Consider the following 24,378-nt stretch of genomic DNA (forward strand, 5'->3'; position numbering starts at 1 on the left):
CGTGCGCGAGAGGGCGGGGGTGTGCAGGTGCAGTTTGCATGTGTTTCAGTATAAATACAAAATAGTGACAAGTTGTCATGAAGTTTGGTGCCTAGTTTCGGCTTAAAAACTCAAAAGTCCAAACTTAAACAAAGCGAGATGAGCGCACGACAATGTTGTCATTGACTTCGCCCGCGCTTACCGCCTGCAGCCGTGCGTGATTGACTGCCAGCAATCTGATCCAGTGAAAGACATTGACAACCAATAGGAAACGGAGTGCGGCTTGTTTCCATGGGAGGCCCCGGGAGGCGATGCCAAGCCGCTAGAAAGCAACACAGTGAGCGGGGAGAGGCGCAGGCAGCAGCCGGGACTGTGGAGATCCTGCAGCCGCTCTGTAGCTCTCAGCAAATGAAACCGGCGCGAAGTTAGTAGGTAAGTACATGCAGTTTTACACACTTCCTCTCATTTCTAAGTTTATTACAGAGCGAAAAACATTTTGGTGCGCCCTCTAGCTCAGCGCACCGCTCTTTTACGCACCAACTTAACTGTACCGCATGATCGCCGGAGGTGCCGTCGGTCATTCCGGGCTCAGAATAATATCAGAGGGTTCATACACTGAATAAAACTGAGATTTAAACCCGAAGTTCTTCTCCTCCTTATTCCTGCTTCCTATTTATCTGCCTGTTTGAAGGGTGGCCGGACAGGAGACTGGAGACTTTGCAGATTGCTCGCCCGTTAAAGCCACAACAGTGCAGAATGGATGGATTTCACGATCAGCAAGTGCCTTACTATAACTCCAGAGTGAGTGATCACTGCCTCAAAAGAAGAAAAGTTGAAATGAAATCAGTTTCACTCATCCTTCTCTTCTTCCAGCTCCCACCCCATTAAGGAAAATACTTCATCTTGATTTTTTTCTGCCTTTTGTACTGTGGATGGCTGTTCTCTCTAATGCATTCTATTTGTTCTGATCTCACCTCTGTCTTTCTCTCTGCTGCTGCCAACACTCATTTCTCCCTCAGGGACCATTTAAGTTTCATCTAATCATCAAAGATAAACAGCCAAACAAGGTGCCCATTACTTTACCCTGTGTTATTGGTTATGCACCATGTAACAACTTGTTAATTATGCCTGATAAGTGAAGCACAGACACAGTGAAGCATGGGTCAAGCTTTAGAAGTGTGTGAGGCATTAATCAGAGGCTCATTGAGGCTCTTTCATTTGCTATTTCAGTTGCACATGTGATGCAGCCAACAACAGAATTACTGCTCCAGCAAGAAGAAGAAAAATTGATGAGTGTGTGTGTGTTTTTTTCTTTCCCAAAAGCTGCAAGAAAAGACAACGAGCTGCGAGAGGCCAGCAAATGACAGAAAGAGAAAATTCATTAAGTCCGACCTGGCTCTGGACACTGAAGGTAGGACAGAGGGAGAAGTTAATTTCACGGCTTCTAAACATTTAGCAAAATTCAATTGGTTTGTGGCCACCTGTGCTGCTAACTACAGAATCTCAATTACAGCACAGCGGCCTGTGATGATTCTCACAAGCCTCTTTTCAGTGGTCAGAAACACAAATTGACTTGTTATTAGCTGCACACATGCTCTGTGAGCTCCAGTGGCATATCAGCCAGTAATAGTGAATGCACTTGTTTCTGATACTTCTCTTGAGCTTTGACTGTTTTTCAACTGCCTTCAAACCTTGATCTCTGCCTCGGTTTCCCTTTCAGAGCTCTTCCAGGACCTCAGTCAGCTGCAAGAGACTTGGCTAGCAGAAGGTGAGTGTTTTAAATCTTGAGCAAAAAAAGGAGGAGAGATGGGTAAAAATGAATAGGTTGTGAGTGTTGGGGGGGGGGGGTGCTGCCTGGAGTTACATGCCTAGCGTCGCAGTCCAATTAAAAGCCTGTGTGGAAGAGGCACCTTGTGTGTCATGCATACATTAGAGACTGTGAGCGAGGGGTCTTGAGGGAGACCGAGGAGGCTCTACCCAGAGAGTGTCATCACAAATTACCAGGAGAAGGCTCTCCGACGCTCACTGTCTCTTCTGCTTTTGGCAGGAGCTAACGCGCTGCACGCCAGCCGCCACTACCTCCACCTCCACCAGAGCTCTGCTGTAGCCTACCAGCTCTATTACTCTCACTCACTCTGTCATCTCCTCTCTCTCCCCTTTCTGTCTCTCTCTCTTTCCCTCTCTCTCTTTGCTTCCTCTCAGCACACCTCTCTATCTTGTACAGCTGTACCTTCACCTTGTCTTCTTCAATTTCATTTCTTGGTGGCAAAAAAAGAGAGAATGGATCTATGAGAAATTTTTTTTCTCCGCAAACTTCCAAAACAGCAGCCAGCTCTCAAAGCGACAACTGATTTTTATTTTTTTTTTTAATATTACAATTTTCTTGCTTTTTTAATTTTTTTTTCTCTAATGGCAAGACTTGCTCATTGTGGTCTAACTGAGACGTGATGCTTCAGGATTTAAGTGCGAGCGTCCTCTTTCCTCCGTGTCTGCAGCACCGAAGTTTTGGTTAGTGGTGAATATTGTTCACTTTTGCTGTATTTCTTTGTGCATGCATGTTGGACTTTTTTGTCGACATCTCAGAAAGATGTAACGTACCTTAATATTGCATGTAATCTCAAAGTTTATATCCAAGTAAAAAAATAATTTTACAGTAAGAAGTATAATTTGAGATATACGTGAAGTGTTTGCTTTGCTTGCAAACAGATGGTGTAAAGTTGTACAGTGTGAGAGAACACAACTGTTTTATAAAGTTGGATTTTGAAGTAGTTTTTGCAAATATATATAAACCTCAAAATTAAAACAAATTCTAGTGTTTTTTCTGCAAAATGTCCAAAGCACAGGGTTAAAATGAAGTTTGTAAGTCACTTGATTATAATTGTCCCTATTATTGTACTAGACTATTATTATACTAGACTAATTCTAGACTTTGTATAGCTCGTTGGCTAATGTATAAAGTGTTATATGTGTTAGAAACTCACTGATTTATGTGCATTTTTCATATAGTTTTAAATTAAGGTTTAATAATGAAATATTAAAATTGAAAACTTTGTAGAATTGTATAAAACTGGAGTTGGAGTTATTATATTGTAATGCTAAAATGTTCTGCTTCATAATTTGGTTCATTTAAATACATTAACACCAAAAAGCATTTAGTCTAATGAGATGCTGATGTTAGTTTTACTGTACTGTCTTGTTTCATTTAAGTCAATCAAGTCATCTGCAGTTTGTGAATTTAGAATTTTTGTGTTCTGTTACCCGTTTGCAGCAATAAAAGGCTGCCTTCTTTTTTTCTAACAGTTCACATGTCGTAAAGCAATAATTCTAGTTGTCGTAGAATAACGTGTGCAATATAATTAAATAAACTTTAATACTTTTTTTTAACCATAGGATAGAGTCGTAAAACATTTACTGGAAGAGTGTCGAGATGAATTTTTCGCTTGCTCCCTTTACGCAGCCAAAGAAGACTCAATCATTTATTCGCTCCATCTATTCTTTAACACATGTGAAAACGCTTGCAGTGCAATCCAAAGCTTTTAAAAAATGAGAAGTATTCTTTAAAACAGATATTGGAAGAGTTGAGCCGACTCGGAGCGGCAGCGAGGTGAGATGAGGCGTCGCGGCTCGCACCGCAGGGTGTGTAAAAGAATAAGACACGATTTTAATATTTCAGTATCCAAAGTGGGAAAAGAGACAGCGGCTGATAAGAGGTATTACTGTTAAAGATTACAGTTCTGCCTGTCATGGATCAATGTGATGATGTGCGCCTCAAGATTGTAGATTTAATGAATGACTTCCTGTCCATTAAGATGAAAAGGAATACCTTCCCATTTGTGAGATTTATTAGTTCAGGTAATTGGAACGAGAGGAGAAATTATGAGCGACAGACTGAATTTCCGACTCCCGAGACCCAAGATGTTGAAGGTTGATCGTGACATGCGAATCTGTGACCTCCCCCCCAAAACTACATCTACCTTCTTTCTTCCATACAGTATTTTAAACTCGTTTTAGTTCCTTTTTTGTCAAAACAAAACAACAACAAAAAATGTATTGTACTTCTCAGATTTTTTGCTTTAAGATTGTTTTTCTTTTTTCGTTTGTTCACGCACTGGTGTCTCTGCAAAATTTTTGTGCCGATAGCGTCATTTGTCTTGGAAATCGTCACAGGCAGGATGATAAATTTGTTTAAAACTCAGCCCTGCTTACTGCTGTTGCAGGTTTAGACAACCATTCAAATAGTCTCAGGCCTCGTGTTTACAACCTTCCTCTTCTTTACCCTCGCTCCTGTTTTCCTTCTGTCCCTCTCCCTCCTTTTTTTGGTTTTGTGAATGGCGGCAGATTTCCAACTCTGCCGTTCTCCCCAGGAGTTTGTTGCAGAGATCAGCTGGCTCATTCACAGACTGAGGCCAGTGACTCATCCATCCTGTACTTCCTTTTGGTCACAGAGAGACTGCCACCTTCTTTGTGTTTAATTTATTTATTTATTTTTATTGTTTCTCCTCTGTGTCCGCTGAAGTTTCGAGAGATGTTGTGGTGTTTCAGCTGATTAAGAACTTGGTTTTTTATTAGGAAAAATTTGATTTGTTGTGGCGTATTTTATAAGGTTTGAGTAAGTGTTTTCCTAACTCTGTATCTGTTACATATTATTACATTTCCTTCAATTTATTACAAAAGCATACAAGTAGCCCTGTGTAAAATCTCCTGTTATGTCTTAATTCATTCCCACCAACTTAATTCCAAAAGGCCAAAATAGAGAGCTGGTAGCTTCTACTACACAAACATATGGAGTGAAGTTGCTTGTGCATATTTATTTTCTGGCGTCTGCACCCGCTTGACATTTTTAGAAAATAAGGAGCAATATCTCCTCTTCATCTGTTAATTGTTTACTCTCCTCAATTTTCACTTCTGGGACGAGAAATAAACCCACACTTGACCACATCAAGAGTGACAAAAAAGGAATATCAGTCATTTAAAAAAAAATAGGATCTCCAGACATGTCAAGGCATGCTGCACATACTGTGATAATGAGGATCCAGCTCATTTTGTTTATAAATAGATGTGCTAATGACACATTTAAATCTCTTTTTGCCTATCACCAGAGAGACTGAAACTTAAGGGACATGAAGAACTGTCACTGAGTGTAAATATGTGTTATATAAATATGTACATGCCTAATTGGAGCCCGAGTGGAGCAGGGCTTCATTATTTTAGCATTAGCCTGAGTGCAGGGGTGTTTGAAGCGCAGGTGAAGCTTTGGAGGGTTTGGAACAGACCTAACTCGGTAGGTACAGGTGGATTCACCAGTAGGGAAGAAGCCAATTAGATACTGTTAACAATGGGTGTTTGGCTGCTGGCAAGGAGCGAGAGCCGAGGCTGCAGAGCAGTCAATGGACAAGTCGACCTCAGGAAGTGAAAGTAGACGGTCAAAATATTATCTGTCAAGTACGAGTTTGTTGGAAAATATGACTCAACTGCTTTAGTAAATATCAGGGAATGTGTTAGTCACAGCAGTTCAAGGTTATTTAGTCTTTTGATTGCATCAGAGTTGTCGTCTTGGGGACTTTTTGTCCTTTTTCAAGCCGTGAAAGTCAGATTTTATTTTCAGAAAGAAAAAAAAATTAAATTAAGCTCTTTTTCTACAACAAATCAAAAGTGTTTTTGCTGTTTTCTTTTCTCTCTCTCTTTTTTAAGGGAATGATATAGATATAAAATCGAAAAGAAGTGCATAGAAAATGGACATTTGAACAACTGGGCTATAGTTGGATAACAAATGCGTAAAACGACTGAAAGTTTAAGAATGGATAAAAAAAAATCTATATTAAGATGTGTGTTTTTTATAATTCATTAATTGATTTTAATTTGCATGATTATTTCTATGACTCTGAAGATTTACAGCATATTGAAATCTTCTGCACATTTAAAATGATAAACACATTAAAAACACTTTTTTAGGCTTCTTTTCTTTTTTTTTTTAACTGACAACAGAAGCAGGCAGTGCTGGGATTGGCCAAACTAACATCCCAGAGGACTGTTTGCCAGAGGACAAATCTGTGATCAGTGCTGCGGTGTCCATCAACATCAGAAACAATCAATCCCTTTCTTCTTCTCTGCTCGTGTCTTTAGCTCAAGTTCCCGACAATGATGAGCAGTTCGTTCCAGATTTCCAGACTGAAAACTGTGAGTAAGAAACCATGTCGCTTTTCTCTGTGTCTCTTTGTCTGTGCATGTGTTATGTTTATGTGTGTGTGTGAACATCTGTGGCGTTTTTCTTTTTTTTTCACTCATCTTCACTGGTGTGTTTGTATTGGCGTAAAAAGCAAGTGACTGTGTGTGTTTTTCCATGTCTCTCAGTGCCCTCACCTTTGCTTGCACAAGTGCTCTCAGGAGAGCTGCAGCAATCTTGCAGGTTTACAGGTGCATGGTTTGGGTTGGGGGGTTATCTGTGTGTGCGTGTGTGTGTGTGTGTCTCTGTTTTCCCTTGTTGTTCTTGGGACCGCTACTGAGATATTATTGCACTGTGACTTATTTGCATAAGAAAACATCAAAATATTGTGGCTAACTTTTTTTTAGGTAGTTATTTTTAACTCCAGGTAGTCCAAACTGCTGTCAGTTGATGTCTGTTTTGAATTTTCTTTTTTTAATAAAATCTTAAAAATATGCTCCTCCTTGACCTTTCCCCAAACTCCTTTTTTGTGCAAACCATTGAGTGTGGTTATATTTTCTAAATCAGGCGGTGTAATATTAAGTACTCCTGCATTTATCCTTCTTTACTTGGAGGTTGGCTGGCCTTCTTTTACACTCCCTATCCTTCACTGGAGATTTTAAAGCATGAAAGCAAGTATGATCTGTTTTTTTGTGCTCCTTGCTCTACATATTTTATCCAACAAAAGGACAAATTCTGTTTCTAAGAATACTTCCTAAAAGTTTTAAAACATTTTCCAATGTCTGACAAGAGTTCATTTTTCACTCACAGTGATGAGGATAAGCTAGTTGGTCGTACTTCACCTGGCTGTATACGGTGGTTGCACACGGTGACTGGTTACTTGGCACGGCCCATTTCTGGAGGAAGTAGTGCCAAGGTGGGGACAGAAATTGAGTGAGTGGAACTCAGTGGGACCCAGATAGAGCACATGTCTTTCATTTGAGCCAAAATGCACATTAAACTGTGAGAAAAAATACAAAACCTCCCGGTGTCCTCAACACCCTTTAACCTGCAAATGAAAGTTGAACAAAAGGCAGAAGTTAGAGTTTTGAACAAGAACAAAGAGAGAAGGTCACATCTGACATTTAGTTTGGCAACTTTAATTGCATTTCAAGATTTAGTGGTCACAGATAACAGTTTGGTAAAATGAAGCTGTAAGAGATTTGGCATCAAGCGAGATCACAGGCCTTTTAACTCCATGTGACTCAGATCACAGCCTGAGATTATCGAGAAGGTTCCCGTTGGTGGGCTAGATTAGAAACCCGAGAGGGGTTTTTCTTTTTTCTCACTTTATTTTGCCACGAGTTCTCCTGCTCTATTGAAATGACAAACCTGAGGGGATTTGCCTGGCTACAGGCACTTGACTTTAGATGTCCTAATCTGATTTGGCTTTTAATTTAACTTGTGATTTAAGTTGCTCCAAAAGTGAATAAATGCGCCTTAAATCTAAACACATAAAACTGCATTAAACTAGTTATAATAGTCTAAAAAAATCCATTAAATGTCTGCACTTTATTTGATTCGTTTCATTAATTTTACTTTTTATAATTGTTCAGAACACTACAACACTAAAGACAACTGCTGTGTTAAAGGCAAAACATTTAAACTATGGGTGTGACTTAGCCTTGCCTAAAACCCAACATGGACTAGTGTGGTGTACAGTAGATAACCAGAGGTCACCAAGACTGTCCTGATGTCCTTCAGAGGTAGCCAGGGTGGGTGGCCATAGTGGCAGGAGACTGCTGACCATCTGAATTGTCCTGTTGGCAAACCTGCAGCAGGCTGGAGAGGCACTAACAGATGGCAGGAGGGTGAGGGCACCGTGGTTGGGCGCATGAGCAGGCATCCCAGCCGGCAGCTCTCCCATATGGGTTTTCACCAAGCCGAGAGATGGAGAGGCAAACGGTGAGGCAGGGAGACAGAAAGGTGAAGGTGAGGAGAGATAAAGCTGGAAGTTAACCCTAAAGAAAAGGCAGTGAGAGGATAGGGGCCGTTATGAAAATGGCAATATTAAATACTTTTAATGTCACCAAATCTAGTGAGAAATCCAAAGCTAACAGACAACTGATTCCACACAAATCAGTTACAGCAGCTTTTTCGTCTGTGAGCTCCATTGTTGCTCCAAAAACACTGAAGTGACTCACACTGTTGCACTGGGTAACATCTCCCTTTGTTACGATCAACGTGGGCACTCTCTGTTTTGTGTAAATCCCACATACTACCTCCTTGCTCCAAAAATACTCAGTACTGCCCATGTATGTGTTGTATATTTGTGTTAATCTGCATTTGAAAATAGTTGAGTCTGAAAACGTGTTTGAGCCAAATTTGTAAAGGTTACAGTGCTTAGCCCTTTAAATAATTTTCATCCTATCCTCAATAGCGTGGTGAAAATAGAAAAACAATACATTATTTACTCAGATTTAAAAAACTCAAAATTGAATTTTACAACATTAAAATAATTCACAACAGACATTAATATGTCAGTTGTGAATTATTAATGAACTTATCAAATTTGATTTAAATCAAACGTAAAACAAGCTAACAGTTAGCACAGTTAGCATTAGCCAAGATGTCCTATTTAGTTTGCTATCGATGTAAGCTAACTGCTACAATTAACAAGAAACATCTTATTTTATTGAGATGAATGTTTTCAAAGAAAATAAATTTTATCCCTAAATTTTTGTTCCTGTACTGCTGAAATAAAATTGGCAACAATAGTGAAATAGCTGTGATTTTATATTCCTAACGGAATAATAATAAAAAATCTGAAAAGAATAAGAAAGACATCTATTTTGAAGGCTTAAATATTGCAGCATAAAAGCTGGTGTATTCTGTATTTTCATGGCCAGACTCATCTTTCCTCATGAGAAGCTGTTGCAGCTTCTCTCAATGTCAACTTTGCACTCTGCGTCTATGCGACACAGAACCAGCATGTGAGCGGCCTCGAAGCGAAAGTGTCCTCAGGCTGAAGGAGGAGAAGGAGAAATTTCTTTGTCTCAAACTCCAACACAGATGCTTACCATTAGCATAACTTAGCAGGGAATGGAGGAGTAGAGGAGGTGTAAAATGAGGCCACACGTTACCAGCAGATCTGAGCCTCCATCATTTAACAGCAAAGGCGAGCACCTACAGTAGGTGAAAATGGAATGGAAGGTTTTTCGCTGTTGCCAAAAGACCTGTATTTTTTTATGAATGGACTAGAGAAATATCTGCCAAACGTAGGCTCCCGTTCTGCCAAAACGCACAATTTGTACCTTCAAAGTTGACAACAGCCGGAGCCAACAGTTATCTGATAGTGTACTGAAAGGACTGGCAAACAAACGGCTGCTAAAATAAAAATATTCGAATTAAGTGTTGTTGGAAAATGCAAAAAAAGGTTTTTTTTTATTTGCATGTGCCACAATGTTTAAAGGAAAGATTTCTGTTTAATCTGTACTGCAAAGGCTAAAGCAAATTGCCCAATGTTTAAGTCAGTGGTACAACGAAGAAAAGAACATTTGCATTCAAAATAGACCCAGTAATTGTTCTAACTGCCTCTTCTTTAAAACTGCCTACCATCTTAGTTAATCAATATGTAGATAATGAGAGCAATCAAGCAGTGATGGGCATGACATTCTGGACTAAAAAGGAAGTCTCTGTTTTAGTCAGAGGCAATGCCCTCGCTATTGATTTGTGTACCTTGGCACCCCGCTGACAAAATCTATTGTGACATTTCCATTTCTAATTTAATGCCCTGTGCTGCAGCACACGTGAAGCCATTGTTTAGAGCTGATGTGGCGCTTACGTTTAACGGCAGCATTTTTATAGACGTTGTTTTAATGTCATTCATTGTTAAATAAAGAAAGGAATTATGGTTCAGCTTCAGGTGAGCTGTAAACAAGAAGCCGGTGGAGTCGGCTCTTAAACTAAACAAATTCATGTGTGTTTAATGTAAACTGTAATTAGCCTGACACTGATTGTGATCTTGACAGCCAAAGCTGAGGTATTGTTTTGAGTCCATAATCTCTTAACAAGGCTTTGCGATGCCAGCGTCAACAAAGGTCTCCCCTCAGGAAATGTCTCTTTGACCTCCGATCGATGACCCAGAAAAGGTCAGGCCCCCAGCGAGGGCTGCAAACAACCCCTGAGCTTTGTCATGCCGGGCCCGTGTGGCCCATCACCCAGGGGGCTCGACTGTGCGTCAGATGGGTGTTGGCAGATCGACCCCTGCTCGTACAGCAGCTGTCTGTCAGCCGTGAGAAAACTCCTCAAAACATCCTTCTCTCTCAACTCCTTGTAGCCTCAGAGACCTTCTCGTATTTAAAAGAAAAACAGTCCTTAGCCACATATTTAAGTTTCTCTAGTACTCAAATATCTAAATGTTTGCACTTGAGTTGGACCAAGAGTTGATGGACTTTCTCCATTCATAATTCCTGGTTATAAAAGGAGAGGGCCATCTCTCAGTCTAAAACATCAATCAAAAATGATCGTCTTCAACCGCGGCTGGCCCTCTGTTGTGTTTGATAGAGCGCTGTGGGATGGCTTCGCTGTTGCTCTGTGAGCCGTCGCGGTGAGACGGCGATTGGCGAGGCAACCTGAGCCTGACTTCATTCTGACTGACTGGCTTTTTCTTCAGAAGCGCAGTCAATTGGATTAGCGTTGATCATGACTCTAGATGATGGGATGTTAATCAGGACTGATCAGGCACTTAACAGCCTCTCAGATGCACCGGGCTCACTGTGGGGCCATAGGTAGAGATCGCAGGCCCCCATTCAGATCAATGAGACTTGTTGTTGTCGTCTGGAACTTATTGACAGCCAGCTGAAAGCAGATAAAGCATTTATCGGAGCTCACCGCACACCCTGTTTTATGATTGTCATATTTCACTACCAGAGTCCCCATCAGGAAAGGCTGAATAAATGGGATTTGAAGTGAGTTGTTTGTGTAAGTGATGGCCTCAGATGTCATATCCTTTGGCAGATGGATGCTTAGAAAAGCAAGTGTTTTTAATATATCCATCACGAGTTCTCTTAATTAGTGATGGCTTGGCACATTCATGCCTGCTTGTATCTGCACTGTAACACGACTTTTTCCATTGTGGGTAAAGCTGCTGTGTGCAGTTCTGAAATTTAATTGTATTTTAAGTTTTGAAATTGAATCTGTTGTACTTAAATAAAACAAGCAGTATTTTTTTTCCAGACTGTGATCATCTCATTTAATTTTTGTGAATGATCTGTCAGATGTAAATGAAGACAGCGGTTTTAGTTTTTATTCATCTATTTTTTCCGTCCTGTGATTGTACGAATTCTGTCTCAGGTGCTTACAAGCAAATCCAGAAACAGTCTGCTGCTAAATGAACAAAAAAAATAGTCACAACCTTAAAAAAATGTTACAGTTTGACAGAGTGTAAATGTTAATTGTTCTTCCTCCTTCCCATCGTAGTGGCGTTCCACGGACTGCAGCTGAAGATCAAGAGGGAGCTGCACAGCCCGTGTTCAGAGCTGAGCTCCAACTGTAGCCAGGAGCGGCCCTTCAAACTCCAGTATGGAGAGAAGTGCCCGTACAGCATCAGGTGGGCTCCCCCCCACCGACACTTAAAACATCTTTTACAAATTATTAAAATGCTTTTGTACATTATACCTTTTTCAGATTTGTAAAGAAAACACAGAAAATAACATTTGGTTCCACATTCCTCACTTTAACAGAGGAATAAATGCAGGTGTGAAGGTTTATTGTAGGACAGTGATGACTAAATACTCACTTTAGCTTATCGTCAGTTTACTCTTGGTGAAGAATCTTTATGCTTTCTATACATTTGACATTTTTTTGGCTTTTTCATTCTGCATTGTAATTTTTATTTAACTGGAAATGACTTGCTAATCATTCCAAACTGCAAATCAAAGGACATCGAGATATGTACAGCTTTGGGTGGTGACTCTGAAGACATTAACGAGATATTTCCAATCAGAGGTATTTATGTGAGATTATGGCAGTCATGTTAGTTTTAATTGTCTGTTATAACTGAACTGAATCAGAGGGTTTCTGGAACCGCTGATTATGGAGTGGTTTAAAATGCCATTGATTCTAACTGCAGTCTGACATAAATGCCCTGAGGTAGTTTGTGATGCATTTCTTCACTTTGTGACATCTGCTCAGAGTCTTTACATCCAAATCTTGCACAAGGCTTCATAATTTATACAGTAAATCAAATTGGTTTAGAAAACAGTGAAAGGATAGTTGAGTGGGTAGGGCATTTGTTCCAAACTACCCTAAATACAGATCTTAAGACGAAGCTATCAGTTAAATAATCCTTAATTAAAAAGAGTTTAAATCGTGTAACGTACACTGGCAGTAACACAGGCATCTTTGACTCTTGCCTTCAACCCTTGCCATTACCCCAGTGCCTATGAGCAGAAGCAGCCCACAGGAATGAAGCCCTCCAGCCCAGTGACACCCCCCTGTAGCACCCCTGTGTCCCCACTTCATCATGGCTCACCCACGGCGGCCCCAACGCCCAAACCAGACAGGACCTACACCCACATACCGCCCTCGCAGCCTCTCCCTGATAACACCTACACTATGGACCACAGGTACTGCAGCCTGCAGCCTCTTACATTTACATCACATTTACATCTGGTGATCTTAGCTGGCAGTTGTACCAAGGATAGATTACAATAAGGTCACAGCAGCAGATGCACATTTGAGTTTCTGGTTTTGATTGAGTGAATCCTCAGTGGGCGGGGCCTGCCAACGACAACTTTCCCAACCATCGAATGCCATGTGGTCATCACTTGACTTTAGTGCTTTGAAATAGAGCTCATTCAATAAATCAATAGCAGAATGGAAAAAACAAAACAACAAACAGACCTACTAAGTTAATTATTTCAAGCAAAAGATTTTTTTTAGGTGTGAATTTTCCAGTTTAGGAGTAAAAATGTCAGATTTCTCTTATAATGTAATATAATGGATTTAAATGACACTTGTGATTCTCAAATTATTAAAGGAGAATAGAGCTAGCTAACATTAACATCCCTCTGCACAGTAACACAGTTGGCGGATGTGCACTGTATTAAGAAAATACTTTGTACATGAAACTTTTCAAAACAAGTTTTGTGGATTTTTAGAGTAATCAGGACACAAGAGGCATTTTACTTCTGAGTTACTCCCATGAGCACCACAAGCCAAGTGCCATAGGATAAATATGTATATTTGATTTTGGTTTGAGATTCTTTAATTCAATTTTCAGACAAATATTCCAAACCTTTCCTTTATTTTTTGCTTTTTCTGGTCACCTGTAGGCATAAACATAGGGGAAGCAAAAAGGCAAGCACTTGAAAACATCATTACGGATTTCAGAATTTTCACTGATACTCTATTATTGATTCATTGATTAGTAAAACAAAATGTACATGTTCTTGATTTATCTCCTTTTTGTCTCATCAAGTCTTTCACAATCAGGAGTCAGTGTCATGAATCCACTGAATTTGTCGTCTGTCTCAGATTTCGACGTCAGCTCTCAGAGCCCTGCCACTCGTTTCCCTCCCCGCCAACAATGGCTCGGGACGGCCGGCCCATCTACCACAGGCAGATGTCGGAGCCCAACATCCCTTTCCCTCCTCAAGGCTTCAAACAGGAGTACCCCGACCCCCTCTTCGAACACCCGGCCATGATGGGGGCCCCTATTCCCCACACATACCCAGCCGGCATGATGATCAAGCAAGAGCCGAGGGACTTCACCTATGACTCAGGTGAGCGATTTGAAAAGGTTTCTGTTGTTTGTGCTCCTTCAAACTCCTCTGGTAAGTGAAAGAGCAGAGAAGTGATAGCTGCCTGAGCATTATCATTTCAGGAATGAGAGAAGACATGGCGGGAGGGGGCGGTTTTATTGAGTTTGCCCATTATTAGGGCAGGGGATCTGGTTGGGCTGGGTGTCTGTGCTGTTCGCCATTTCCTGTGGTGCTCTAATAGAAAAAAAGGAGGGGGCTGAGCCTGGTCACAATCCAGAATCTGCCCTCCCACGCTTGTCCGCTCCCTTCGGTTAGAGAGTAAAGGGACCTAATCATCAGCCAGCGGCTCTGTGGAGCCTCTGTGGAGCCTGAGGCTACCTCAGGACATGAATGAACATTCGCCGGACTGCCGGGTTCATTCAGAAGGCGACAGAGTGGACCCAGGAGAGGAAGAGCTGGAGGAGAGTGTGTGTGACCAGTCAGGGGGAAAAAGCAACATTTGGTGCCTCATTCACATCTCTTTAAGTTACACCTGGTTTTCCTAACAGCAGCTCTGCAGTTTTTGTCATTGAGGAGTCAGGCAGCTGTGATTTTTGGTGTTTTCTCGCTTTTCCAGTGGCAACGTTACTTTGCAATAGATGTGTTTACCGAGTTTCACAACTATGTGGCTTCTAAATGCCAATTAGCACAACTGAAAAATGTATCAAAAAGAGAAAAAAAAAATAGAAAAGAAAAGAAAAACAAGGTTCAGTCCAAAAATAACCCTGTTCTTTAACAGTTTCTTGGGTTTCTTCTGGCCTATTTGCAGCAATGTTATTTGCATCAACCATTATTCTCTTGTTTTATTCGGGTTTTTTTGTTCGCAAATTTGGCCAAATACAGGCAAAAATTACAGAGCCCAAAATGACACTGGCAGCTTGATTTTCTCTTTAGTAATAACAGTCAATTCTTACATTTCACCGGGTGAAGCAAGGTGTTTTTTCATAGATAAATGAAATGGCTTTAACAATTAGAAGAATTGTTATTGATACAAGTAAACTGTCTACAAAGAATTGCGTGCAATCATAAAGCAAAAGTGGTGAAATATATTCGATCAACTGTTAAAATACCAAAAGGTCTTCCTTGTGTTGTGTCCACTACTTGGACCAAGATGTCCAAGATGGAGTATCAGAGTGAATTTATTAGCGGCCACAGTGGGGCATGTTGACTGGAGCTGGACTGTTGAAAAGGATGGGAGGGGATCTGGTAATTTCATTAGCAGCAATTTCCTCTACAAGTCCATTACTTTGATGAAGCTCAGAGAAATGTTTATGGGTCTAAATGAAGGGCTTCAGTCTGTTTATTGAACATTCACTTTGCAGCCCATTTGGCTGTTTTTTTGATCGCAGCATCTCATCTGTGTTGTGGGAGGTTTGGACATATACAGTAAATGGAAGAGTCGATTGGACAATGTAGTAAAGCCAACCGGTAAATGAAGGAAGAGAATTATGTAGTGGGGCATTTCTATCTTAACCATTTAAACCTCCGATTTAAAAAACTGCTTATGTCTATATAAAATTACATTTTTGGTTTAAGAATTATTCAAACCACAAGTCTTTATTTGATCTCTTGTTATAGCCATGATATTGATAAACCATGAGTGAGAACTTTTAAAGGTGCAGTTCACTCAAAAATCTATTTTAGTTGGTTGGTAGATCTTATAAGGAAAAGGGGTGCTTTGAAAACAACAAGGTGGGTGCGATTTAGGAAAAGGCAGATATTTCTAGAGCTGATATCTTTAAACCTGGCAAATTTGCATTAAAACGATCTAAACTTGGAAAAAAACAGAACCAAAGGAAGTGTGTTGGGGGGGTGAATTGTTCCTTTTTACCTAAAAATTGACCCCAGAAAAGTGACCGTCTGCATTTTGCACAGTTTATTTTAGCATCAGCTGAAATGTTGCTCAAACATCAGGACTCAATGTTAAATATGTATAAAGTATAGAATCAGCGAGTATTTATCACCACTGAAGAACTGAGCTGATCTGTCTCCTCAGGCCAGTGTGGGCGTGGTCTGATGGACGGCGAAAAGCATCATAAACAACATCAAAAAGTGTTTGTTCACGTTTTGAATGTATTGTTAGTATATCTTGACTGTTTTACAAAAGCATGTGTTCATTTCAAACTAGTGAAGAACTCATGAAGAAAAATGGAAAAACACGTGAAACAAAGCAAACAGCTTTGGCAGAAAACTGTATACTCACACTGGATGCAGTCAGTCATAATAAGAAGCTGATTGAGAAGATACACGTCAACCGTTTTAGCTAAACGTGCTGCAGCTGCACAGCGAAAACGTCAAAGAAACTAACACCTGCAGGTCCGTTTAGTTTTGATCTCAGAACGTGTGTAAAATAATCATCATGAGCCCTCGTATTATGAAAAAACTTACATCGTGTCAGCTCCTGTTTTCACACGAGTGCTGTGTTTTATTCAGTTGTAAATCTTCCTCTGAGTGGAGATGCTCGGGGCGCGTATCGGCAGTGTGATATAGTGAGCTCGCCCGTGGCTGGAAGCCATCGCAGCGCTGATGCTGAAGGGCATTTTCTTTAATCAGAGCCAGTGGTGCATTGAGTGAACAGGCTTTGACTGCTCTCAGATAACTGAGATAGTGTTCTTAATGCTGCCTTCGGGCCCTTTAACACCCACTCTCATTCTTGCCTGGGTTTCAGCAGAAGTGCCTAGCTGCCATTCTGTCTACTTACGGCAAGACGGCTATCTGGCTCACACTAACAGGACTGAAGGTACCAACGATGTTACGTGTGGATGTTGTGGTGGTGCACGTATGTGTTTTTGCTTCATGTGATATCAAACTATCTTTTTTTTCCCGATCTTGTTTTCCAGGTTGTATGTTTGACAAAGTGGCGAGGCACTTCTACGACGATACCTGCGTGGTGCCTGAAAAGGTGGAAGGTGAGTCCTGCAGTGACTCTTAAAATGAAAAGTATGCCACGTACCAACGATTCTGCCCATCATACAATAACCATTTTGCCCCGTTTTCTGTAGGCGACATCAAACAGGAGTCGGGCTTGTACCGTGAGGGCCCGTCGTACCAGCGCAGAGGCTCGCTGCAGCTCTGGCAGTTCCTGGTGGCTTTACTGGATGACCCGTCCAACTCCCACTTCATTGCCTGGACCGGCCGTGGCATGGAGTTTAAACTCATTGAGCCAGAAGAGGTAAGAGACACACAAAGGCACTGTCACAAAAAATCTTATTTTTCTATATTGTTATACTGAATTTTACTCCTTTAAAAAAATCTGTTTTTATTTTTCATGGCTTTTATACTTAAGCTTTTTGGACAGTCTTAGGTAAATGTTGCATTGTATTTCACTACATATATTGTTCAATAAAATCTTTAAAAGAGGTTTACCTACTTTCAGCTACTCAGAAGTAAATATTTGCTGCTTTGGACCGTTTTATGTAATTACAACTTAAATATATTTGGGTCGTAGACTTTTGGTTAAAAAAATGAAATGATTAAGCAGTGAAAGAAGGTAAGAAGGTAAGGTAAATCACTGCAAAACCAGATGAGGTCAGAGGTCAACGTGTGAATGAGTAATATTTTCTGCTCTCAAAATGTGGTAGACTTCTTTAAAAAATTGTTCTTACCGATCAGAAGACAAAGAGAGGAATCATTCTAACTGACAGGGAGCAAAAACGTCTTACATTTTAAAAAATATATATTATTGCTTTTCTTTAACACACAGGTTGGGGTAAGGGTTTGGAGTTAGGATTGGGATCATCACAGACGATGACTTGGACCTCAGAGGGTTATATATTCTACAGTCCACACTAAAGCCAACCAAGTGACCCTGATGACCTGCTCCTGTTAAATATTTCACAGGACATATTCCTAAAAATATAACCCATGTTGGCGGTTGGGCCTTTTGAAATGGAAACAGAGGCAGGGTTTGTGTATGGCCACATCACACACAGTGGGGCTCAGTCACTGCTGGAGGATGAAGGAGGATGCAGAGTGCAGGCAGGGGGTGAAAGTGTAGAATGGAGGAGATAGATGAGTACCGGGCAGTGGTCCATGCAGCCCGATGGTGTCTAGAAGCACGAGCCAGCTGCACCTAACAGGGGGCCCCATTCATGCCATCAGGTGACCAAACGCATTTGCTTTGAGGCGCCGCAGACAAACGTTAGGTAGCAGTTTCTGCATTTGCAGCATGTCAGCGGTTGCGGGGACAAGAAAAAATGTGAAAAAGAAAAAGCAGAAAAAACACAGTTGCATTGATTGGGGAAGGTATTATAGGAGATAAACTGTGAGAAACAAACAAAAATGAAAGTAAAAAGCAGAGTTTAAAAAAAGCAGCTAAGAGAATGCCGTGGGGCTGTGGGTTTGGACCGTGAGGCCGGGTGGCGGGTGGTCTGGTAGACAGGTGCTGTAACATCTGCTGCCTCCTCCGCTGGGTGTGTGACAAGCTCCTAATGAACACATCCCTGGTCAGGTCTGCACAAGCTGGACGCGCTCTAATTACTGTTATTAGGAAAATATGGATCGCTAAGTTTGTTTAACATTTTAGCTGCTGCAGCGTTCCTGTCTGGAAATCAGGGCAACCGTGCTCGTTTGTGTTAGATAAGTTTGCTTTCTGATAATGCTCTGTTTACTGACTGTCTTTATTGTCTTCATGTTCGTGTGTGTGATAAAGGTGGCACGTCGGTGGGGGATACAGAAGAACCGGCCAGCGATGAATTACGACAAACTCAGCAGATCATTGCGCTACTACTACGAGAAGGGAATCATGCAGAAGGTAAAAAAAAATACAAAAATTGTATCAACCAATTATAGTTCATCTGGTACACTGAAAGGGATCCAAAACTGTTCACCTTTTTTCTAAAAGATTTTTTGGATGTAAACATAGTATGAAAACAACTCATTTGGCTGCTATACCTGGCCTGTGTTAAAGGCGCTCCCATTCCCCCAGGTGCCTTATATAAGGAAAAGAGTGTCTCAAAAATGGTGAAACAGCTAAAAAAAGTTCATTTACACTTTATAGCTAAGAAATTGTAAAGCTTTTTCTGTATTGTGTGCAAAAATCAGTTTTTGCCAGGCTTGCGGCTCGTGTCCGCTTTACTCTTAAAGTGAAAACACAGATATGTTTGTTAATTTATCAAGTTATTCTTTGAATTAATCTTCATTATAGTGCATGTAGTATTTATGTAGTATATGTAGTAATGCCAGAAACAGATGTTTATAAACAGCAAACAAATGAGTAATAAATACATATATTTCTTCTTCTTTGCAAGCTACATATTCATTATATAAGGGAAAGTAATCAGTTACATCATCACCATCAAACATCACTGTTTGATGAACCAGCTACGTCAAAGTGTCCCTGCACTAAAACAATTGTTCAGCAAAATATTTACAAAAACAATAGATGTGCAAATAATGACCATTCTTTTTGAGATCAGCTACCACGCATATATAATTTGTAAGGATTTGAGTGTTATACAAATAATTTCCATAAGCGGTATAGATGTTGATTAACTTGGTACTGGACTAAGTTTCTTTCAGATCAATTAGTGCGTTTAGTGAGAGTTAGGACCTACACTGCATATGCTGTGATCATTGTCATAAGATTATTTATGCAAAAATACTTCAGATCAAGAGTAATGATTTTTTTTTTTAACAGAACACTGGATAAACACACTTTTCTGTCAGGTTTTTTGTTTCCTGAGGTATTAGTTTGACAGTTAGAAGCATCTCCAGAAAGCATTCATTAGTAGGCAGGACAGAAGAGGTTGAGCACTTTTAGGTGGAATTATACTTGCTGGTTGGAGGTCAAGAACTGCTGGCCAAGTTTAAATAAAATAAGGAAGAAACAGCAAAGAAAACGTAAATCTGCTCCTGAGATCACTTTTACCTCTGAGAAGCGATGAAGTGGATTTCTACCAAATCCACGTGTGACATAAGACGTTTAAAAAAGCAATCAGTGTCTCAAAGATAATTTTAGAAAACTTAGTAAAACCACTCTATAATTTATTCTGGTGTTTTAAAATAACTCTTTTAATGGATAAGCTGTTTTCGCTTAGGTTGGGGATAGTTCATTTGTTTGAAGTGGGTTTGTATAAAACACTGATCCACAAAAAACAAAACAAAAAAAAACAATACATGGTGGTTAGGATGCCCCAAAGCAACAAAGGGTACCAGCACAGAAGCTAAAGCCACGTGCTGCTGTGCTCTAGATCAGGAGCACGAAGCATTTTAGTCACCTAAAAGTAGTTTTTGTGCACTTTTTAAAATATTTGACTGTTTTACGATTGGAGAATTGTCAAGTCATTGTATCCACATCAAAGCCAGCAGATACTATTTACGAGTTACTGGACTATTGTTGTCTCGTTTGGTTGGTTGGTATGTGTTAATGTGTGATGCTAGTGTTTTAATGGCTTAATTTAGATCAGATTCGATGTGTGAAAACGCAAAAGTCACACGGCATTAGAACGGCCATTTTTTATTTTATTGTGAGTGGGGGCGGGGCTCCATGAGTCAGAGAGTATAATGAGAGAGCAGAGATGCAAATACTGCAAATTTTAATGAAGCTTTTTGTAAACAAACATCAAATGATATGGATACAAATGCTATTAAGTAATCCTGTATCTTGTTTGAAAACACTTAAAGCTCAATGCACCTCTTGAGCTTTAAGCGTGGAAGCGAAAGCAGAATTGTTGATGACATTTGGAGATCAGCTTTAAAAGTTTAAAAAATGTTTTTTTTTTATTAATTTTTTTTAAAGATATTTAATCTTTTTTTTCCATCTGGTGGATTAAAGTGAAAGATTACACTCAGTCACTGTAGAATATGCTGTGAAAAAATGGTTTAAAAACAAGACCTCTCCGTCTTTCTCCAGGTGGCCGGCGAGAGATATGTCTACAAGTTCGTGTGTGACCCCGAGGCCTTGTTCTCCATGGCGTTTCCTGACAATCAGCGGCCGGTGCTGAAGACTGACATGGAGCGGCAGATCAACGAGGAGGACACGGTGCCGCTGTCACACTTTGACGAAAACATGGCATACGTACAGGAGGGACCCTACTGCCAGCCGCACCCCTACAGCGAGGGCTACGTTTATTAACGTCAGCCCCACAAAACCCACACCTCCACCCTACCCTCCTCCCACCTGCCTCCATCCGTACACATGAGACTGTCGTGTCCTCTAACTCGCAGCCGCTCGGGGAATTAGACTGAACACACACATGCAGCGGCGCTTCCCTTCCCCTCTGTCTCAAACACGTACACGTCCTTTTGCTCTTGTCTTTCTGACCGCACAGCAAGATGGAGAGTGCACTTTATGGACCGGAATGGCGCGATGTTAGCCTGCCGGGGGCTAGCTATGTGATTGGCTTTTTACTCGTTTATGTTTGTACATTAATGTGGGAATCATTCCGTTTGTTTGGTTGTTTTTTGAAGTCCTTATGATTTTGAGCATGTGCCGCCCTAACGAGACTGGACTAATTTACGGTCACTTTGATCTCCTGCTAAAGAAACCGTCTCATCTACACTCACAAAAGATGGCCATTTGTTTGACTGTCTTTCTTTTTGTCTTCATCCTGTACTGGAAACGTGTTAACGATACTTTTATGGTGAAGTGACATGATTATAGACTTGAAAAAGTAATGTGATTATAAAAGAGACATTTAGCTATCAGTGAGAACTGCCTCGCCACCGGTCTGAACACCGCACCTTTGTCCGTCAATGCCCGTCGTCCAATCAGACTGTAGATTTCATCATGTAGGTGTTGTAATGACATAAACTCCACTGGATCCTCAGCAGCTCAACAACCTTGTGGGTCAGTAAAGATGAGACTTTCACTTATAAGGACGCACTCCGGGAAAAAAAAATGTCTGGATGACAAAAAAAATACTTTCTCTGCGTCACACGTGAATGGCCCGTGTTTAGGATCGAAGACAAAGCTACAGGCTGCTGTAAAATAAGTCATTCACTGTAAACAGCAGTGTAATGTGTCAGAGCAGGAGTCACTCATTCGTCCTTCAGGTGTTCAGTTTTTCAATGGATAACAGGTGAAAAGTGTATGTACAGTCAAAGTGGTTACAGCAGCCAGTCAGTTCATATTCAGGATAATGTTTGCATCCCCAGCTAAAAAACAAAAAACATCTGATTTCATTGGCACAGACAATAAAAAGGAAAAAAAAGATATAAAATCAAATTTCTCCCTTGAATTGTTTTCAGTTTTGTTCCAGGTGAACGAGAGGTGTATATTTTGCTTAAAAACTGTTGCTTTGCCATTAATAGGTTGCTTTTTGGTTAAAAAAAAAAAAAAAACAACGTAAAAGAAATATTTAGAGTTTTATAATGTGATGAATAAAAATCATGGTATATTAAATTGTTCCATTGTATAATCAGGTAAATGCACATTTTGTTGCTGCTTCAAATTGTAAGTGTATTTTCTAGTCTCGAGAAAATGACAACAGGGGGAAAAAAGAAAAAAAAAACAGCGCAGCAGCTATGGCCTGCTATTCTGGATTTCTCTTTATTTTTTGTCTCTTTTTTTTCCGTCAATTTCAGCATTAAAAAAATTACTCTGAATTTTGTTCTCAAGATTCACGTGTGTGGGATGGGATTGGCAATAGGAAAAATTCTGTAATAAAATAGTTCTGAAAAACAAAGTGATGAGCACTTCTCAAATGTTTTAATTGATCATAATATAAAGAAAAGTTTAAGAGCTTCAGTGTTTCTTCTCTTGGCAGTTTTATATATTCCTTACATATGATAAATCTTTTTTTTTTTCAATCAAGCTGAATATTTATCATGTCTGTCCCGACAAGGTCATAAATTTACAAAGTGGAAGTGGGAAAAGAAAACACCATAGCAGGTGTGTGTGTGTATGTGTGTGTAGACTAACAGATTATAGACTCTTGTCAATTTCCAAGTTGGAAAGAAAACTCCCAATCACAAAGCATTTAACCAAAGTGACACCTGAGGAAAAATCAATGGCTAATTTAAGACCTCGCTTTTTCATGTAGGTGAATTGTTTCTGTCCTTTTGTGTCTGGTGCTGGCAGTAATGAAAAAAAAACCAGCAACAAAAAAAGCAGCAACACTCCCTTAAAGTTATCATTTCCTTTTGTAAGGTGTCACTATTGCTAAAAATCAATGACTAATTTAAGGAAGCATTGTTTAATTGGTTCCACTGATTTGAAAAATGAAAACGGATGTGTAAGTAATGAAAAAACACCACTTGCCTTAATTTGTCAGAGCAGGTTACAAGCCGAGCCTATTACAGTCCCCACGCTTAGGTTTTTCTTTTTTATTGATTGTCTGTAGGGAAGGGAATTGCCCTTAACTTTAAACACCTGATTGCTTCCCCGAGGATATTTAACAACATCTAATCCGACATATACAAAAGTAAAAACAGCAGTGCGGCTTTTAATATGATGAATGGCGCTTCTATTTTGGGTTTTCCTCTTAAAATGGCACTAAACTGGAGTAAAGAGTGCTTGTTCAGTATTGAAAAAGTAGGTCAATGAGGTGAAGACGGGGCTACCTTTTTAGATAATTAGTTATATCCTGTGTGTATTTACTGTCTGAGCACTATAATCAAATGTAAATATTTTTATCAAAAATATTTCAGCACCACACTTCTGTTCTTAAGAAGAAAATGCACATAAGAAAATATAATCCAACATTTAATTTAAGCAGATTATTGGAACATGTAGACATTATCATTGGTGGTGGAGGAAAGAAATTAAGTGCATTTATTCAAGTATAATTCTTTGTACTTTGTATTTGTACTTTTTTTTTAGCTCTTTACCTTCTACATGTATTTACAGTCCTATCTATATTTAAAGATAACAGATTCCAAGTTGTTTATGCCTTATAGATGTAAAACACTATATACTATACAGTGGTTTACAGTAACATATAAAACCTAGCAGTTTATCGAGTGCCAAAATGTGCAGGCCTGCTACTTTAACAGCAGGACTTTAACTGAGTACATTTCACTAATTCAAAGATGGGTTTAAAGTATCTTGACATTATGGTACTCTTTCACTTAAAGGATTTCCAAGAGGTAAGATTCCTTCTGTAAAGTGCCGGACTACATAGGCGGACTATCCCTGAGCAGCTCTGTGCAAGGAGAACCAGTTTTTGCGTCAGAGGCTGTATGTGGTTTGACTTTTGCTGTTCAAATGAACTTCACGGTTACAGACCGAACACAAATGACTGTGGTTTATTCAAAGTCCCATCATTGAAATCCAATGCAAACACTTTGGTGCTTTAAATATGTGGTGAGTTTTCCATGTGAGTGGTGAGCTGCTGGTGGGACAACAGCACTGCAGCATTTTCCACCTGTATGTCGTGAATAGTGTGAAGGTCACTTGCAGGATTAGTTGTCTTACACCTTTTAAAGGCATTCTGTCGCTGAGGCTGAAAATCGCCATGCAAATCCTGTTATCTGGCCCCAACTCAGGGAATCAGGGCCTCAGCTATCAAC

At 40.1% G+C, this 24,378-nt stretch overlaps 1 protein-coding gene across 6 annotated transcripts; it reads left to right on the top strand.

Annotated features, from left to right (window-relative positions):
• Positions 1–300: 300 nt before the first annotated feature.
• Positions 301–22,615, top strand: etv1 (ETS variant transcription factor 1). Of its 6 annotated transcripts, none has more exons than XM_084944161.1 (13): positions 301–411; positions 671–780; positions 1,303–1,390; positions 1,700–1,747; positions 6,103–6,156; positions 11,603–11,732; positions 12,562–12,750; positions 13,661–13,908; positions 16,595–16,666; positions 16,767–16,835; positions 16,929–17,098; positions 18,578–18,679; positions 20,780–22,615. In XM_084944161.1, exons 2-13 carry the CDS (start codon positions 736–738, stop codon positions 20,999–21,001), a joined length of 1,437 nt encoding a protein of 478 aa, XP_084800287.1. In that variant the 5' UTR covers positions 301–411; positions 671–735; the 3' UTR covers positions 21,002–22,615. The 6 variants fall into 6 exon arrangements, with proteins under 6 accessions (XP_084800287.1, XP_084800288.1, XP_084800292.1 ...); XM_084944162.1 differs by having other exon boundaries at positions 16,598–16,666; XM_084944166.1 differs by lacking the exon at positions 12,562–12,750.
• The last annotated feature ends 1,763 nt before the right edge of the window (positions 22,616–24,378 follow it).

The sequence above is a fragment of the Perissodus microlepis genome, chromosome 11 (assembly GCF_051167445.1).
Source record: "Perissodus microlepis isolate ML-2025 ecotype Zambia chromosome 11, ASM5116744v1, whole genome shotgun sequence".
NCBI lineage: Eukaryota > Metazoa > Chordata > Actinopteri > Cichliformes > Cichlidae > Perissodus > Perissodus microlepis.

Excerpts from the sequence above, each read along its gene's own strand:
- etv1 (XM_084944161.1), top strand. The coding sequence starts at position 736 with ATGGATGGATTTCACGATCAGCAAGTGCCTTACTATAACTCCAGA. Across the intron at positions 16,836-16,928 it reads GGTGCCTGAAAAGGTGGAAG|GCGACATCAAACAGGAGTCG; the intron begins GTGAGTCCTGCA and ends CGTTTTCTGTAG. Across the intron at positions 18,680-20,779 it reads AGAAGGGAATCATGCAGAAG|GTGGCCGGCGAGAGATATGT; the intron begins GTAAAAAAAAAT and ends GTCTTTCTCCAG.